At 48.7% G+C, this 17306-nt stretch overlaps 1 protein-coding gene across 1 annotated transcript in view; it reads left to right on the forward strand.

The window, feature by feature from the left end:
* Positions 1 to 17306, forward strand: part of MVB12B (multivesicular body subunit 12B) — a 183529-nt gene that overhangs the window by 95279 nt on the left and 70944 nt on the right. The window contains exon 7 of the mRNA XM_047701014.1: positions 9533 to 9627. Within this exon, the coding sequence (XP_047556970.1) occupies positions 9533 to 9627 (95 nt within the window). The remainder of the gene's footprint in view (positions 1 to 9532; positions 9628 to 17306) is intronic.

Raw genomic sequence — 17306 nt, forward strand, 5'->3', positions numbered from 1 at the left:
TCCCTAATGACCAGTGATGTTGAACATCTTTTCATGTACTGATTGACCATTCATACATTTTCTTTAGTGAAGGGTCTGTTCTGATCTTTTAGCCATTTCTTTAAATTGGACTGTTTTTTTTTTTCTATTAAGTTTTAAGAGTTCTGTATAAATGCTGGCTATAAATTGGGTATGTGTTTACAGATAACTTCTTCAGGTCTGTGGGTTATCTTTTCATTTATGTAATAGACCTTCTAAAGAACAAGAGTTTTAAGTGTTGGTGAAGTCCAGTTGATTGATCTTCTTTTTCCTTGTATGGTTTGTGGGTTTTTGTGTCTTATTTAAGAAATTTTCACCAAGCCTAAGGTCACAAAGATCTTCCCCTTTGTTTTCTTCTAGAAGAGGCCATGCTCTGCCTGTGAAGTTAAGATACATTGAAATAAAAAGTGAAATACTAGGACTTCCAGACTTAGTAATTTACCCTTTCTCTTTCCTCTTTTCTAAAAAACAGTTCTGTGAACCTCTTGGGTCATTTTATATATGGTGTGAGGTAAGCGTCAAGGTTCATTTATTTACATGTGGGTATCCAGGTGTTCTAACACCATTTGTTGGAAAGATTACCCTTTCTCCCTTGAATTGTCTTGGCACCTTTTGTTGAAAATCGATTGATCATATATGCGTAGATCTATTTCTGGACTGTCCCTTCTGTAGCATTGATCTGTATGTCTGTCTTTATGCCCTAATACCACACCATATTGATTATTGTAGCTTTACACTAAGTCTTGAAATTGGGAGTCTGGATATCCATATTTATTTAGCCATGAGTCTCTTTATTGATTTTATTGGATTTAAAGCTAATGTTCTTATCTTGTTGTATGACATTTTTTGTAGACCAGCAAAAGGATGTATTTAGACTGGGTGTTGGCCAAAAGGCAGGGTATGTGAGTTACCCCCCATCTCACTTAGGTGGTCATTATTGGGTAGATTATTTTCTAATTCGTCATCATCTTTCTCTGTTCACCTTAGTTTTTATAGGGCCTCAGGGACAGGAGGCTGGCTGGAGCCGTCACTGGCCCAAAAAGTCATCCAGTCTTGGTTTTTCAAGGACATGTATCACTTCATCCACCTGATTTTTTTTCAACTATTGGTTCTTTGTACCAGTGAGAGTGAATAAACAAATGTCGTTCCTCATTATTTGGGGGATAATGTTTCTGTCTTGGAGCGGCCTGCCGCTCACGCCTGCTCTGTCCCCCAAACACAAGTTTACATTCTCAAAGGATTTGGTCTCTGCTAGTCAGAAGAGGGACTCCCAGGCTTGTTGGGGAGCTGTGAGGTGGCTTTCGTGTGAGGAACCTCATGTTCCAGTTCAAACAGCCAGACGCTGGACTCCTCCTTCCTGGCTGGCTGTCCAGGCACTGTTGCCTTCCCACCATGCTGTGTCTGTTAAATCAAGATGCATTTAAGTGGAGATTATCAAGCCCTAGGCCTTCTGGACTTAATAATTTTGTCTCTTCCTTTCATCTTGTCTAGGATAGTTCTGTGAATCTCATGGGTCATTCGTATTTTTATTCCTGCTCTGCTCTTTTTTTCCTTTATATGTATCAACAAACAGTTGATAGCTCAGCCATGTGCCCTCGCAGGGCTCAGGCAAATGGATACTAGGGAAAAGCAAAACCTTCAATTATCTTAGACTACTTTATTCTCAAACTAAATTCTTTTTTTTTTTTTTTTTTTTTTTGAAAATTTTATTTGTTAGAGAGAAAGAAAAAGAAAATGAATGGGGGGAGGGCCAGAGGGAGAAGCAGCCTCCCCACTGAGCAGGGAGCTCAGGACCACGGGATCGGGACTATAGCCAAAGGCAGGCACATACCAACTGAGCCACCAGGTGCCGTCGAACTAAATTCTTGAGAATAGTTACTTGCCTGCCGTAACAAGTAAGTCTTGTCCTTCTGTCTTTTTTCCCACTTGTGGAAATTTATTAACTTTTTTCCATGAGCACCATTTTCTTTAATGAAGCATCCCATGGAGACCAAGCCTTTGTTCTTGTTCTTACTCTTCTGAGCCCAACGCCACCAACATCAGACCTTGGGCTTCTGTAGAGTCAGGTTCAACAGGCTGCCCTACAGCAGTGGTTCGAAAACTTTGAGTCTAAGACTTCTTAATCTTTAAAAATGGAGGATTCCAAAGAGCTTGTGTTTACGTGGCTTGTGTTAACCTATAATTACCTTACTGGAAGTTAAAACTGAGAACAATGTGGAGCATACAAGTATGCAAGGAGACCTCAGAGTGATGACCCCACAAGTCATGCAGCTTCTGAAAAACTCTGGGGCGTCTGGGTGGCTCAGTCGGTTAGGTGTCTGACTCTTAGTTTCGGCTCAGGTCATGATCTCGGGGTTGTGGGATGGAGCCCTGCTTTGGGCTCCCTGCTTAGCGGGGGGCCTGTTACTCCCTCTCCCTCGGTCCCTCCCTCCCCCGCCCCTCACTCCTGTGCTTACTTGCTCTCAAATAAATAAATCCTAAAAAAAAAAAATTTAAAAAATAAAAATTTTTTAAAAAAGGAGGTGAGACCTGAAAGTGACATCTGTCTCTAACTGTGAGTCTGCCTCTGCCTTACCGGCCACCACTCCGTCCACGCTGCCTCCTGACAGTCTGAGAGGACATCAGGCATCCCCACTGCCTGGGCAGAGCCAGCTCTATTCTATGTGGCCACTGGGTCCAGAAGATTAATAGTAACATTTTAAAAATTCACACAGACCTGGAATCAGCCCTAGAAAATACAGATTTAAATTAACAAGGAAAAGGCAGAATCCCATCAAAGGAAATAAATCGTGCTGGCAACTATTGTCACCTAATAAAATGTATTCTATAACTGAAGGGCTTTCCTATGGAGCAGCTAGTGGCCATGTTAATTAATAAGGTGCCTAAAACTGACTTGGGGGGAAAAATGAAATTTCCCTCAGCATCTATTCAGCCAGAGCCGTTGTCAGCAGCCCGTGTGACACTGACCTGTTTGTTCCACAACAGCCAGTCCCTCCTGCAGAAAGTGGTGGTTGCTCAGTCCGGCAGGCCCCCATCTTCTGGGCTGTCCCCTGCATAGGGAATGGGGAGGAGAGCTTGGTACAGTGCACACTCTTCTAGTTGGAATTCTCCAGTGACCAGATAGATTTTGGAAGAATGAGCCATCATTCAAGTCAGGTGGCAGAAATTGTTGGCCTCTGACAGTCAGTTTGTTCCAGTGGTCCAAGGCCTACTGGGGATGGTTCTAGAAAGTCTTCCTCTCTAGGTGCCTACCTAGCTAGAGATGGTTTCCTGAGTCCTTAGGTCTATCTCTTGGCCTGCTGGTGATCTTTATGAACTCTCCTAAAATCTAAAACAAGGGTTCTGCTTCTGGAGTAATCAACAACTTTGGAACCCATTGATATAACCTTGCCAAACATGCTGTCCAGGAGACCCCAACAGCAGTCACATTCTTAGACTGCTCAGTTTGGCTAGAAGCCATGGAATACCTACTTGTTCTTAGAACCCTCTGGACTGGGTGCTTCAGAAGAGCTGGGCATCTCGGGTCCATGGTCTGCCGAAGTGCCTGGCTCCTTCTTTCCTCTGCCAGCAACACCCAGCATCATGAATGGCATGTTCCTTTCATCTCTTTACACAATTAGGCTGTGGGAAAGAAGCCAAGGTGTTGGGTTAACCAATCACAACTTCAAGTGTGAAAATGAGGATTTGATATCTCTTCTCACTAGATGCTACAGTAAGAGGCATGGGCTCTGGCTGTTGGTCTTCTGAAGTGTTTTGAATGACTGTAAAATATTTCATCAGACAGTTGTACCATAATTTTTTAAGCAGTCCCCCATTATTTAAGATCTGATTCCAGTTTTTGGCTTTATAAACAATGCCATGGTGAATGTATTTACTGTTTATGTAAAAATACTCAGGAATCAGAAATAAGTGCATTTTCCAGTTAACCAGCCCTGTCCTGGGAATGAGAAAGAGACAAGTGGGAAGTTTTCATGTAAGTCAAAGTACAAGTCAGTGTAAGATTCACTCATTCATTCAGTATTCTGTAAGATCACCTATCAAGTGATCTTATAGGCTCTCATATTTTAAGTCTCCTCTGTGTGGAGGACACTATTCTAGGCACTGGCGATACGGTGGAAAGTGTAGTGTAGATCATGTTATGGTGACCTGTGAACAAATCAGACAGTCCTGTAGAGTGAGAAGGGTCAGAGAGGAAAGTGGGGTGTTGTAAGAGTGACTGGAGGCAAGGTGCCCCAGCAGGCATCTAGGGGGGTGGCCTGCCTCGGGGAGGAGCCAGCGTCTGGAGAACTGGAGGAAGAGTGTTTAAGGTAGAGGGAACAGCAAGCACAAAGGCCGTGAGGCAGGAACAAGAGTGCCGGGAGCTGGTAAGGTTGGAGGATGTGAGTGCGGGGAGCACGAACAAGACAAGCTCAGAGAGGAGTCACGGGCTGGTAGGACCTCCCAACCACAGGGCATTTGGATTTCATTCTAATGTGGAGGGAGGGCACTGGCGGGTTCTGTCATGGTCCTGGACTGAGCCCTTCATCAGTGGGACGCTAAAATAATGACCAGAGTGGGAAGAATCAGAATAGGAGCTGTATGGGAAATTATAAGGGACATTCTGCTTCTGCACGCACACAACATGCCTGGTTCTGTGACGTCTGCTTGGCCTGGTCACGAGGTATGCAGGAGGGGGCAACACGCCATCCCTGCGGGGCACCCAGCTCCTGGGGGCGGTGCTAGGACTTGAACCTACATCAGGCCGACTCCAAGGTCAGTGCTGCTAACTGCCACCACTGCTCTTCCTCCCTGGGCATGTAGTTGGGCCGTGGGGTGTCCCATTCTGTTGCTTCTCCCTTGGTGACATGGCATCAGAGGGACTGTGTCCTGCCATGATCATCAAGCCAGTCAGTGGCCAAGACGCTGAGTCCTTGGCCTCGTCGCTTGTAAAAGGGTCTCGGGATAGACTGTGCAGTCCTCGCTCTATATACCTGAAAGCCGAGATGATACAGTAGGGCAACTTCCAGGTAATAGTGTTTACCCCCAGAAGATACGTGGATGAACGTTTTCCCTAATTCCCAGCATTCTCTTTGTTAGCTTTCCCTCTGAAGCCCCCCACCCTGTTCCCTGTTCTATCGAACAGAGTTAACTATTCCAATTGGAAAAGGTTGCCGGGAGGATGAGGCGAGGCGTGTACGTGAAGGCATCCAGCCCAGTGCCTGGCATGAGGTCTCCCCACTCCACCCGGCCCCTGCTGGGGAATTAGAATCTCCTTTCACTCTGCAATCACCAGAGCCTCGCTGGTTCCTGTCATCTGTCACTTTCAGGCTAATCTGATGCTGCAGTGCCCCTAGGCCGCTTCTCCTTCAGCAGGTGACTTGCTCTTTCCCTTTAACCACAGGTTACCTGTCCCCTCGGCCCCAACTGCCCATTCTCATTACAGGAGGCTTTGCTGTGGCTTTTCCTCCTCCCACCCCCACATTTCCTCCTTCCTGAGTCCGGACAACAGAAGTGAAAAGCAGCTCTTGGCAATGTAGGGAACCCTTCTCCCTAAAGCTGTCCCTGGTCAGGAGCCTCTCTCCTCTCTGGATGCTGCATCATACCGCCCTGTAGCAGCTGAGGAGCCAGAGTCTGGTGCGACTTCATTTCCGTTCACTGCGTTCCTGTTGAGCTATGACTGTCGAAGATACCGTCGGGTGTGCGACTCGAATGCGCTGTTAACGTCACGTGTACTCTGTGAACCACACAATTGTCTGTAGGAGATCAGAAATCCTTTTTCTCTCTCCCACCCCCTCAACCCCTCCCATAAATTCCCAATCACCACCGATCCCTTCTTATATCTGTTTTCTTCCAGGGCAGAGACGAGTGGGATGCCTGGTGTAATAAAGACCGCTTGAGTCTGATTGGCAAACACACACATGGGCAGAAATGAAGTCATAGACGCTCTGCAGTTTATACCAAAAAGATCCAGAGGTTTTATTGGAGTAGATTCAGCACTTGATTTGGTCAACACGTGCTCAACCACTATCTACTCCAGGTCAAAAATCATCCTAAAAAATGGGCACAAATTGATGAGCTTCGGCCCTGATTTTGAGGAGGTCACAGTCGTGTTAGGAAGACAGGCTCGTATCAGATGCTTCAAATATTTTGTGCAAACTGGAGAAAGAAGGGACATGCAGGCCTCCGGTGAGCCCAGAACAAGCCCAGGGAAGGTTCTAACAAAGAAGGCATGCTTAGGTGGGATCTTGAGGGATGAATAGGAGTTCGGAGTGTAGGTAAGGAAGAAATGGAGATTCTACAAAGGGAAACAGCCTGAATAAAGAGTCAGGCTAAGGCATGAACATCACATCGCATATTCAGAGATTTACAGAACTTTCCCCTCTTCCGGGTAGAGGGAGAAGTAAACAGGGCAAGAGACAGTTGGGAAAGGTGGGCTGGTGTGTGAGCACAGCTAAAGTCAGGGAATGGCTGGGGACGGGGTTGCCTTGGGAAAGCCTATGGAATGAGGACAGAGCTCAAGCAGAACCCTGACAAAGAGTAACTTTTTAAAAGTTGGAGGAGGGACCAGAAAGGACATCTGCAAGGAAGAGGGGCTGGCCAGGGCAGCGACGGTTGCAGAGCATGTCAGCCAGGCACGATCAGGTGTCCCAGAGAAGCAGGAAAAGTTGAGACCAGGGAGTCCACATCGGGCGGGGCAGCTAAGGAGCCAGGCACCTTAGTTTCTCTGGTATAGCCTTTGTTTTTAAGTCCTGTACACCACACAGTTTCCCCCAAACTGTTCAGAGGGTTGCCGTAGGACACTTTGGCAGGAACTGGGAAGGGTCTACACACAGTAAGTGCTCAATAATTGCAGTTTCACGAGAATCCCCACTGTAATTTGCTGCTCCGTTCCCGTCTACCACGGCATCGCGTTTTATTTCCTCACCTTCCCATAGGCAGGCAATCTTTTAAAACTGCAAATAGGATCTTTCCACATCTCTGCTTTACAATCCTCCTGGATCAAGTCAAGCTCATGTAGGCCCTCCCACCCCCACCCCGGGCGGTGGCCTCGCCGTCCTTTTGTGCCTGGTGCCACACCCTCTCCTGGCCTTCAGGCTCCGGCCACCCTAGCCCCCTGCCAGGTCCTCCCTTCACCAGACTCCCTGCCATGTAGGAGACTCACTGCAGAGCCTGGAGCCCTGCTCCGCGTCCTCCCCGCGGGAGTCCTCCGTTCTCCCAGACACCAGCACCTCCTGCTCTTCATGCGTGATTCTCTTTGTAAGCAAGTATTCCCTTAACTTTGTGGGTATTTTCCTGCCCTCCCCCACCCCGCTGCAGGGTGAGCTCTGTGCACACAGGGGTCCTGCCTGTTCTGCACTACCCCCCCCACACACACCAGGCCCCATCTGCATATTCTCCTGTCAGACTCTCATCCTCTCTTTAACCACTGAATGGCTGGACTGACCCTCTTTTCTCTTCTGGCTTCTGCTTGGCTCTTTGCCATCCAGGTCTGCCTGTCTTCCAAAGTTCCGCTAACACCCACCTCCTCCTCGAGCCTTCCTGAATGCCTCCAGCCAAAAGAGACCGCCTGAGCTCAGCATCCCCCGAGGCCTGGCACATGGCAGACACCCTCTGCAGGGTCACCTGTCATCATTTTAGCTCCGCTCAACCACAGCCACAGTCCATAATTCATTCTTCTGTGTGCTCAGCTTCACTGACTCAGTGCTGTGGTCAGAGGCGTTGATCAACTGTGTAAAACCCTCCTGCAGCTGCTCCTTACCTTCTCAGGGTCGCAAACCTGGCTGGCCTTCAACGTCACTCCTGGAGCTGTTAAAGATAGATTCCTGGCCGCACCCCAGGCCCCCCGATCCGGGCTCCCTGGGCTCATGGCTGTGACTCTGTATTGTTAGCGAGTGCCCCGCAGCCCTGATGCCTTCATTTGTGCTGTGATGGGCAGAACAGAGTTAGGAACTCTCATCTGAGGGGATGAAATCTTGGAGCATGGCAGTGGTGGGGGTCCCTTCCAACCTGGCCCCAACCTTTCCAGCCTCACTTCCATACATACCCTGACCCTGTGCCAGAGGGTTGGCTTTCCCTGATCACCCAGTGAGTTCCTTTTACTCCATCAGTACCCGTGTCCTCTTCTGACAAGGTGTCACTAGAACCCCGACCTCTTTCTCAGAGCTCTTGTGCTCCCTCGCACCCTGGCACCTGCCCTGTTGCATCTGGTGCTTTATTTCTACACCTCGATCCCCTGTAACCCGGGCACTCCTTCAGCGAGCGCACCCCTGCATCTTTCGTTAGCCTCAGTAAGAGCAGACACTCAGATCCGCTCCACACATGTCAGAGTCACCCTGCACTTAGGTCTGCTGGTTCCCACCCCCTCTTCCGCCAGCCCTGGGTCTAGCCAGTGACTCAGCAAAGCCCTCCCCCACAGGGTTGAGCCAGGTCATTCCATGGCACAGATGTTCGCCTCGGTATTCATGCTACAGCAAGCAAACCAAATGCCTTTACAACCTTTGGTGCTCGTCTTGTCACCAAGAGACCCTGTGGGAACAGGTCTTGCCTAGAGAACCTTCCCTCCCGGGAGCCTGTGCATTCAGGAGTCATTCCTAGAAGGTTGTGTATTTGTTGTGTGAAAAAGGCAGCATGTACAACATAAAACTTTGTCATAAATGCTCCCTTCCTCGATCTTTTCCCTTTTGGAAATGACTGAGTGCGGCCAAAACTCGGGCTACTGAACTCATTCAAGCCAATCCCTAGGCCTACCAGTAAGACGCCTTATTGTTGTTTTTTCTCCCAGACCTATTGGGTTTGAAATATATTTCTTATCATCTTAAATCTTTTTTTGCATTTGCTAAAGGCAGCTAATGACCCCACCAAATGGATTATTTACTCTGCTTGAATACTCACTTGGGCTCTGTGGGCACCTTGAGCTTTAATGGCCAACATCTGTGTCATAAAAAGCCAGTGATGGACCAATAGAGATGATTTCCTGAGCACCTACTGTGTACTCCTGCCAGAGGGCGAACACGCAGACCCAGCAGTTCAGGAGAGCAGGCCATTCTGATTCTCAGTGGTTGTATGTTTTCCTGGACTCACATGGTAGTAATAATACTCTAGACCTTCATTCACAAAGTGCTCCTTGCCCATACTCTGCCCTACGGTACAGGAATGAAAGCCATTGTATGGACAATGGAAGCAAGATGGTGGAACATGCCCAGGCTTCTGGTCAGGGTCAAGTGATCTGTTTCTGCGGGTGTATTTTGCACAGTGAGCAGAGATCTAGACAAAGTAGCTCACACATGCCATAAAGCTTGGGAAACCTTTTCCTCCACTTGGATATTCTTGGAATTGAAGAAGGTGGTTGCTGATGTCTGGAAACTTCTGAATTCCTTGCGGGGGGGGCTTTGAGCTTTGGGGGGACCTGCTCCAGGGGGCGCCCCCTCCTCCTGCTCTGTGCTGCTACGGGCTGGTGGTGGCGCGGGTGCTTTCTGAGCCTTGGGGAGTGCTCTGTGCGCCCTGTAACCTCCTCTCTCCTCCGTCTCTTTCTTAGGCACATCTCACTAACGCTCCCTGCTACCTTCCGAGGCAGGAACAGCACTCGGGCTGACTATGAGTACCAGCACTCCAATCTGTATGCCATATCAGGTACGTGGGGCCTCTGCTCATGGCCAGCTACAGTGTCTGTGTCCCGGGCATCACTTCCCTCTGCGTGTCTCCTGGCTTCGAATGGCATCTGTCTTACCTGTCTTTTCACCCTTCGAGGAGCCTGTCCCCTGCAGAGATCAGCCCTTTCCTTCCTTTGTGTCACCTCAGCACTTAGAGAAGGGCCAGACACTCTGTGCATTTGGAAACTAATGATGAAAAACAATGTGTGGATTTCACGAGCTTGAAGGGAGGTTTCCAGAGAATACTCTGTGCATTGTTCACCTGCCAGGGCCAGGGCGGATTTCCCATGGGGTCTCGGGAGCGGCACAGAGCTAAGGCCCAGTCCACTCACCAGCCTGTGTCCAGGTCTGTTCTCGCCTCTCATTTCCCAAAGCTAGGTTTGCAGCTAGAAGGGACGCTGGCTGTCTCCCTTCCCACCCCCATCATAAGGGTCTGTGATTTCTGAACTCGGCCTTGAAGTGGATGGTGGTACTTTGGCCAGAACCTCAGCAGTGCGAGTTTGCCTTTCCACCTTCACCACGGAGGGGAACACTTATAGGCCTGATGGCAGAGTGGAGATTCACGGGGTGCCTGGCAGCACAGGTGATGCGCTAAGAGCCAGGAAACCGTAAGCTCAACCTCCCATGATCCTAGGCCTCCAGTCAGGGGCGTTTGTATTTAAGGGGGAAGTGGCAAATCGATACTACTTACCAGCGCATGGCCTTAATGGTGAGTGACGTTTTGAACACGGGAACATGGCACTCATTCATGTACCATAATGAATCCGTTATTTAAAAGGTAATCTTTTTTCTAAAAATTGCAACTTGGGGTTACTAAATAGATGAAATAGAACAATGGTATAATTCACGTCAGTATCAGTTTCTCTTGTTATGATCACTCCCTAATAGGTTTGGAAGTATAAGCAAAAGTCAGGTGTTCCATTTCTGGGTGGGGGGAAAAGGAAGACCCGGGATGTCCTTAAAGCCCAGGCGTCTGGCCTACCTCCAGGAGCCGGCTCCTGAAGGGGCAGAGGGAGCGCGTCGTCTCAGAAAAGCACCTCCAGAGAGAATTTCTTTTGTGCTGTGGCTATTTCAGCGAAGTCGACAAGGAGCATAACAAGTGTGGAAAGATGACCTATTTTGTAGAAAAGCTATTTCCCCAGATGCTTCGTGGCAGAGTGGTGCAAAACAGGTCTGTGAGACCCAGCAGGGTGGCCCCGTTCCGATCGCGCAGGAGGAAACCTCAGTCAAAGCCGGTGCTTCTTTCCTCCCGCTCGCAAACCTTTTTCCAGCCGCGCCCCCCCTTACCTGGGTTCTCTGATGCCTTTCCCAGCTGTTGACATTTCTGCAGAAAAGGACCCACAGAGCGAAACCTCCTCTGGTTTGGCAGGAATGTTCCTTTCTGCCTCTGGACCGCTGCTCCCTCGCCCTGTGGCTTTGATGAGGTGTTGTCTGGGCTCATTTCAGCTGTGAGTTTAGCAACACCAAGGTAACAGCCTCGAGACACAGGGGAAGCCATTCAGAAACTTCCTGTTACATTTATGTAAGTGGCAGTCGGTGGGATTTTATCTTCCAAACAGTGGTAGCGGAGGCTGCCCCCTCCTGTGTCCCCCTCCCCCCACCCCAGCAGCAGGCAGCCCCCAGCACCTCCGTGGCCGCCGGCACCAAATTGCTCCACCAGGGTCCGAGGCTGCTTCGTGGGAAGGCTGCCAGAAAGAGCCCGCAGGACCCGCCAGCTCCATAAGGCCTGCAAGCTCAGCACTGAGCGACCGTGGTGCAGCCGGGAAGCCTGCCCGCCCCCCACCGGCTGCCTGCCTGCGAGCCGTGCTGGTGGAAGGGAACAGAGACCACCTACCCCCCCCCCCCAACCCCATCCCTGCCATGAATAGCGTTTGGCACAGAATGGCTCATCTCGGTTTGGGATTGCAGAGTTAAGGTTTCAGGGGTTGATTCCAAAAACAGTCAAGGCAAAAGTGTGCCCCAGGCCCTTGCCCTTGCCCGGTGCCCGACGTACGGTGGCTGGAGCTCAGCCAATAAGGAAACGAAGCCTCAGACTGTTCTGAACCGGCCCTGGTGCCCGGCTGCCACAGGCTTCGGGGGTCCGCCTTCCGTGCAGACTGCTGATGCGCTCTGGTGCGTTCCTGAAAACGTGTAGCGAGGGCTCCCTTCACGTGCGGGCCCTCCCGAAAATAAGTAGGTTTCTAGGCGAAGTAAATTGAAAAGCGAGCAGCCCATGGTTAACTTGTGTGTGTGGTTGTTAAAGTCATATTAACTTTTCAGTGTCTTCTCAAAGGCATGCCCGTTATCCAGCCCCTCTCCTGTCCCTCGCACAGAGGCCGTTGGTGTCTGTCAGGGGTGCAGAGGAAGGGACAGCACTCAGAGTTGCTGGAGTAAGGGGAGGGGACTCTACGGAACTGTGGCCCCAGCGCGCAGAGCCGCACATGAGCTGTTTATGGGAAGGAGAGCCTTTAGCCCAGGAACGCCCCCTGTGACCTCTGCGGTAGGCGATCTGACCTGCTTCTCAAATGCATCCCGGCGTGTGGGACTCCACCTCTGCCCAGCCTGTTCCACCTCTGCAAGGTCCTCCCCTGCTCAGCTGAGCTCGTGTTCATACCCACCCAGCCATTTGGGCTGCAGATGCGTTCCACCGGCCAAGGTGTGCCAGCTGCCAGCTGCTCAGCCAGTAGTTCTCTCTCGCCCACAGAAGTGGGGTGAGGGGCTTCTGCTAACTTAGTGCCAAAATCCTGAGAAGCGCATGTCCCTTGCCTTGCCACCTCGTACCCTCATCACACGGCCACAGGGCCTGCCTTTGATCCTCATGCGTCCGCCGATAAGAATTTCTTCTGGAAAATACTCATGGGTGTACAGGAAGGTTTATCCACAGGGAAGAGCGCTGCTGCTTCTTAAAAATAATACTCAGGGAAAAGGCTTGGGGGTAGGGGGTTCCTAAATGTCCCAGACAAAAAGCAAAGGGTTAAATTGTGGAACATTCTTAAAAGATTTGATGCCTTAACTCTTAAGACATCAAAAATGATTCGGATAAAAGGTGCGGGTGAATGTTGTCAAGTGACCACCAGAACGTGCAATGTGATCACATTTTAAAAAATATCCGGGAGGGGCGCCTGGGTGGCTCAGTGGGTTAAGCCGCTGCCTTCGGCTCAGGTCATGATCCCAGGTCCTGGGTTCGAGCCCCACATCGGGCTTTCTGCTCAGCAGGGAGCCTGCTTCCTCCTCTCTCTCTGCCTGCCTCTCTGCTTACTTGTGATTTCTCTCTGTCAAATAAATAAATAAAATCTTTAAAAAATATATATATATCCGGGAACACCTGCGCAGCTCTGTCAGGGAAGCATCCGACTCTTGATTTCTGCTTAGGTTGTGATCTCAGGGTCATGGGATCGAGCCCCACATCAGGCTCTGTGCTCCGCATGGAGTCTGCTTAAGATTTTCTCTCTCCCTCTGCTCTTCCCCTGCTTGCACACATGCTCTCTCTCCGCCCCCCCCACTCCTAAAGAAGAAATCGAAATGTCTGGAAAGGTACCCCCGAAGGTGTTTACAGTGGTTTTCACCAGTCTTTCCTGCTCTTTTCTTTCCCCTTCTTTGCAGTGTCTCATTTCTCTATGCTGGCAGGTGTTACTTTTATAATAAAAAGTTTGGGTGTGCCTGGGTAACTCAGTCAGTTACGTGCCCAACTCTGGGTTTTGGCTGAGGTCACGATCCTTGGGGTCCTGGGATCGAGCCCTGCGTTGGGCTCCACACTCAGCCTAGAGTCTGCTTCAAGGATTCTCTCCCACCCTCCCCCTGCTCTCCCTCAAACAAATACATAAGTCTTTAAAAAAGAAAGAAAGAAAGAAAGGAAAGAAAGAAAGAAAGAAAGAAAGAAAGAAAGAAAGAAAGAAAGAAAGAAAGAAAGAAAGAAAGAAGAGAAAAAAGTTTAGACCCGAAGTTCATTTGGCGCGCTCTTAGTAAGCCATGCTGGTCCCTGCGATCACCTTGCCTTTTCTCAGTGCTCCCAAGCCTCCTGACTCCTCTTCTGAATTCTGTTGGAAATCACCTCCAGGCCACAGATCGATAATTTTCTTATGGTCCTTTTTGAAAATATGGGGTTTTTTTTTTCCCCTGTTGTCCAGTTGCTGGTACTCCTCCTGTCCACTGCTGTCCCCCAAAGACCACCAACCACCAGTCTAACACCACTGGTGGTACAGACGCCGATGGGGTGTGGGAACCCGGCTGCTTGGGCCGTCTCCTCACCTATCTTGCTCCTCACACCCCACATCATCATCTCGTTCTTTTCGTTAGGCTTGAGGATGGCTTTTCTTGAAAGAGGAGATAGAAATCGAGTGGTAGGTGCCTGGTTTGGCTCACTATGATCCATGTGTGTTAGAGTTGGCAAGCCACTTTTTTTTTTTTTTTTTAAATCCTTGTGTCTGATAAATGGGAGCTCATGGGTTCACGCTTTCCTGGCAACATTCGAATTGGCTTGTCCACCTTAAGACCTTACCTCCTGGGAGGTGCCTCCTTGGGCCATGTTGATTTTCTAGATTCTACCCCAAAGCCCTACTCCTGCGAGCCCTTGTCAGGCTTCTTGGAGCTGTTCATTTTCTTCCTAAGAATGTCCCATTGGGGAGGGTATGTGCTATGGTGAGTGCTATGAAATGTATAAGCCTGATGATTCACAGACCTGTACCCCTGGGGCACATAATACATTACATGTTAATAAAAAAAAAAAGAATATCTTCTCTGTTCTGGGGAAGCCTGGGTGGCTCAGTTGGTTAAGCAGCCAACTCTTGATTTCGATTCAGGTCATGATCTCAGGGTCATGAGATCGAGCCCCATGTCGGGCTCTGCACTCCGTGCAGATTCTGTTTGAGAATCTCTCCCTCTGTCCCTCCCCACACACATGCTCTCTCTCCCTGTCTCTTTCTCTCTCTCTCAAATAAATAAAATAAATCTTAAACATATATATATTTTCTATCCTGGAAAGTGTTCTGCTTTAGTCCTGAATGATAGCCTCCTATACTTTCTGTTCCCCCTAGAATTATTTTAGATGTCTAGATGTCTGACCATTTATTTCCAGGCCAGCCGGTCCAGAAAGATACAAGGCAGCTCCAAAAATACATGTAACCAAATGAAAATGGAAGTGAAAAAGTAAGAGTGAGCAAAAATACAGGATAGAAAAGGAGGGTGCAGCTGTGGGTGAGGTTTTGCACAAAGGGGATTCTGGATTTGGTTCCGAATCAGGACAATCTCTGTATGGATAAGATTAAAACAAAGCTGGTTGACTAGGATGAACCTAGCTTTTCCTTAAATGGAATTCTTCCTCATAAAGAGGGCCAAGTACAAGGCTGTGGACAACAAAACAGCCACTTTTCAGTGAGTTTGAGGAGGACAGCCTAGGTGCCCCCATATCAGGGGATCTGCTCGTGTTTGAACCCCTAACATGCTTGGCTGTTGAGTGAGATGTTTCTTAAATGGTCTTGGGTGTCACGTGTCTTAGGGAGTGGAGATGTGGGGGTATCAGGAATGCGGGTCCCCCTGGCCTCCTATCCCACCTGGAAGATGCCCCCGGGCTGGAGGTTCCCCATACGGACGGAGCAGCTCAATCACGAGGTGCCCAGGATCGCTTTTTCTAAGCACGAATGTCTATCGTCTTAGGGCGGTTTCACTTAATGAACAGGACACGTTAGGTCTGGGAAACCACGCTGTGCCATTCTTTTGTTTTGTTGTTGTCATCCACTGATTTATATCTCTAAGTGAAGTATTTTTTTTCCAAAGAACCCATTTTTCTCCCTTTTGAAAAAACTGGCATAGTAATATAAAATAGCAAAATTAAGCAAATGCACATTGGAACTGGCACATAATGAAGCCAAAAATCTCGAACAGCCCATGAATGCAGGTTGAGCCATAAGGCAGAAACACAGTGCAGGATCCGGGGGTTCCAGCTTCCCTTCCCTTTCCTCTGTTGGCAGATTGGCTTGCTAATACCTTCATTTATCCAGGAGCATTAGGCTGACCGTGGAATTGATTTGCCCACACCATCCCTTTTGAGAGTCAAAGGGGCTCCCACTTGTACCCGGACAAAGCGGTAACCTGGAACTGCCCCAGCAGATGGGGTGGAGAGGGGAGTGGTCACCCTGCTTTTAGCTTTCTCAATCTTTTCATTTTTTCCAGTGTTCTTTCTGATGGCTGGAAAAACCCTTTTATTGCCCTCCACAGCTGTTCCTTCTTAAAAATCCATCTCCTTTCAAGATGTTGGGCCAGGAAGCCTGTGGGCATGGACAAGCCTGAGTCCATGGGCTCCTCACCTTGGCTCACAGCAACTTGGACAGAGGAGGAGGATTTCCTCTAGAAACAGAACTGCGTACGAGCAGTGTGTAACTCTGACATCAGACCGGGAAAGCACAAAGCAATTAAAAATAATTAATGATTTCTGAATATCAGTCTTCTCCATGCAGTTTTAATCTAGTCCTCATTTAAATTGGAAGATGGACATTTAATTATCAGTATTATGAAATTCATGATTTATATATTTCATCCAAATGGATAAAATTTCTGCCACCAGCTCTTCATCTTATTACAAAAAGAAAAAAAAAATATGTTTTACAGTGTGATCATTTAAAAAGTCTTCTGAAGCACACCAATTACAAACATATTTTCCTTTGTAGTGATTACATTATTTCTATCCTTTAATTAGGAAAAAAAAAATCTCACCTGGAAAATTGAACGTGAACTTAATACTTTCATGATCGTAAAACATGGCCGGGTTGGAAAATGAAGGCTAAAAGACCAAAACAATAGGGTGCTTGAGAAAGGCTGGCTTTTTTCTGCATAAGGTGTTCTGATCAACAGCTGCTCCAGCTGCAGCGTGGACGGTATCCTCGCAGAATTTGCGTCCGCGTTTTCTGTGCGCATGCCGGTGCTTCTTCTTTTCCCCTGAATTTGGGTGTCAGCCGTGAGTGGGTTGAGTGACGATGTTACTGATAATCACAAACGAGGGAACCCCAGTGTCTTCCAGTGGAAGCCCCATATGAGAGGCAACCTTTGCGTTCGCAGGTGCACCCCCTTCCCCCACCGTGGCCTTTGTCCTTCATGGACGTGCTCGTGTGGCTTCCGTGGCCTCGCGTCCAGACCCCTGCCTCCCTTTCCCCTCCGCCGAGGATTTTCCAAGCCACCAAGAACTGGTTAGAGATTTAGGGGGGAGGGTGGCAAGGATCCGGGAGAGAGGGACGCATCCATTTGACGCAGCCACAGATAATAGCAGATGGGGGAAATTCCTGAATGGAACAAAAAAATATTTATAATAATGGTGCTCAAATCAGGGAGGAAATAAGTCATTTTGGAGGCATATAAATTTTTATCATCACCTCCAACAGCCACGCGTCCCTTGTCTATCCATCTATTCTCGCCCTGACTGACAACAAAATCGAGGGCAAAGAAAAATATAATAAGAAAAAAGAAGAAATGAATGGGAGCGGATGGGGAATTGATCGCCTCGTGCATTTGTAGATCCTGATGTAAAAGGTGCAGTTGACAGGTGGCCGGCTTCGCTCTGTACACAACCATGTGTGTGCTGTCAGACGCACGCACGCTGCCTTGTTTCGATTGATGAATTGCCTGCTTTCTTGATTAAACCTTCCGTCACTTAAGAAACAAAAAGCCTGTGTTTAGATGGCAGAGTGGGAC

Source organism: Lutra lutra, chromosome 13 (assembly GCF_902655055.1).
Source record: "Lutra lutra chromosome 13, mLutLut1.2, whole genome shotgun sequence".
Lineage (NCBI taxonomy): Eukaryota > Metazoa > Chordata > Mammalia > Carnivora > Mustelidae > Lutra > Lutra lutra.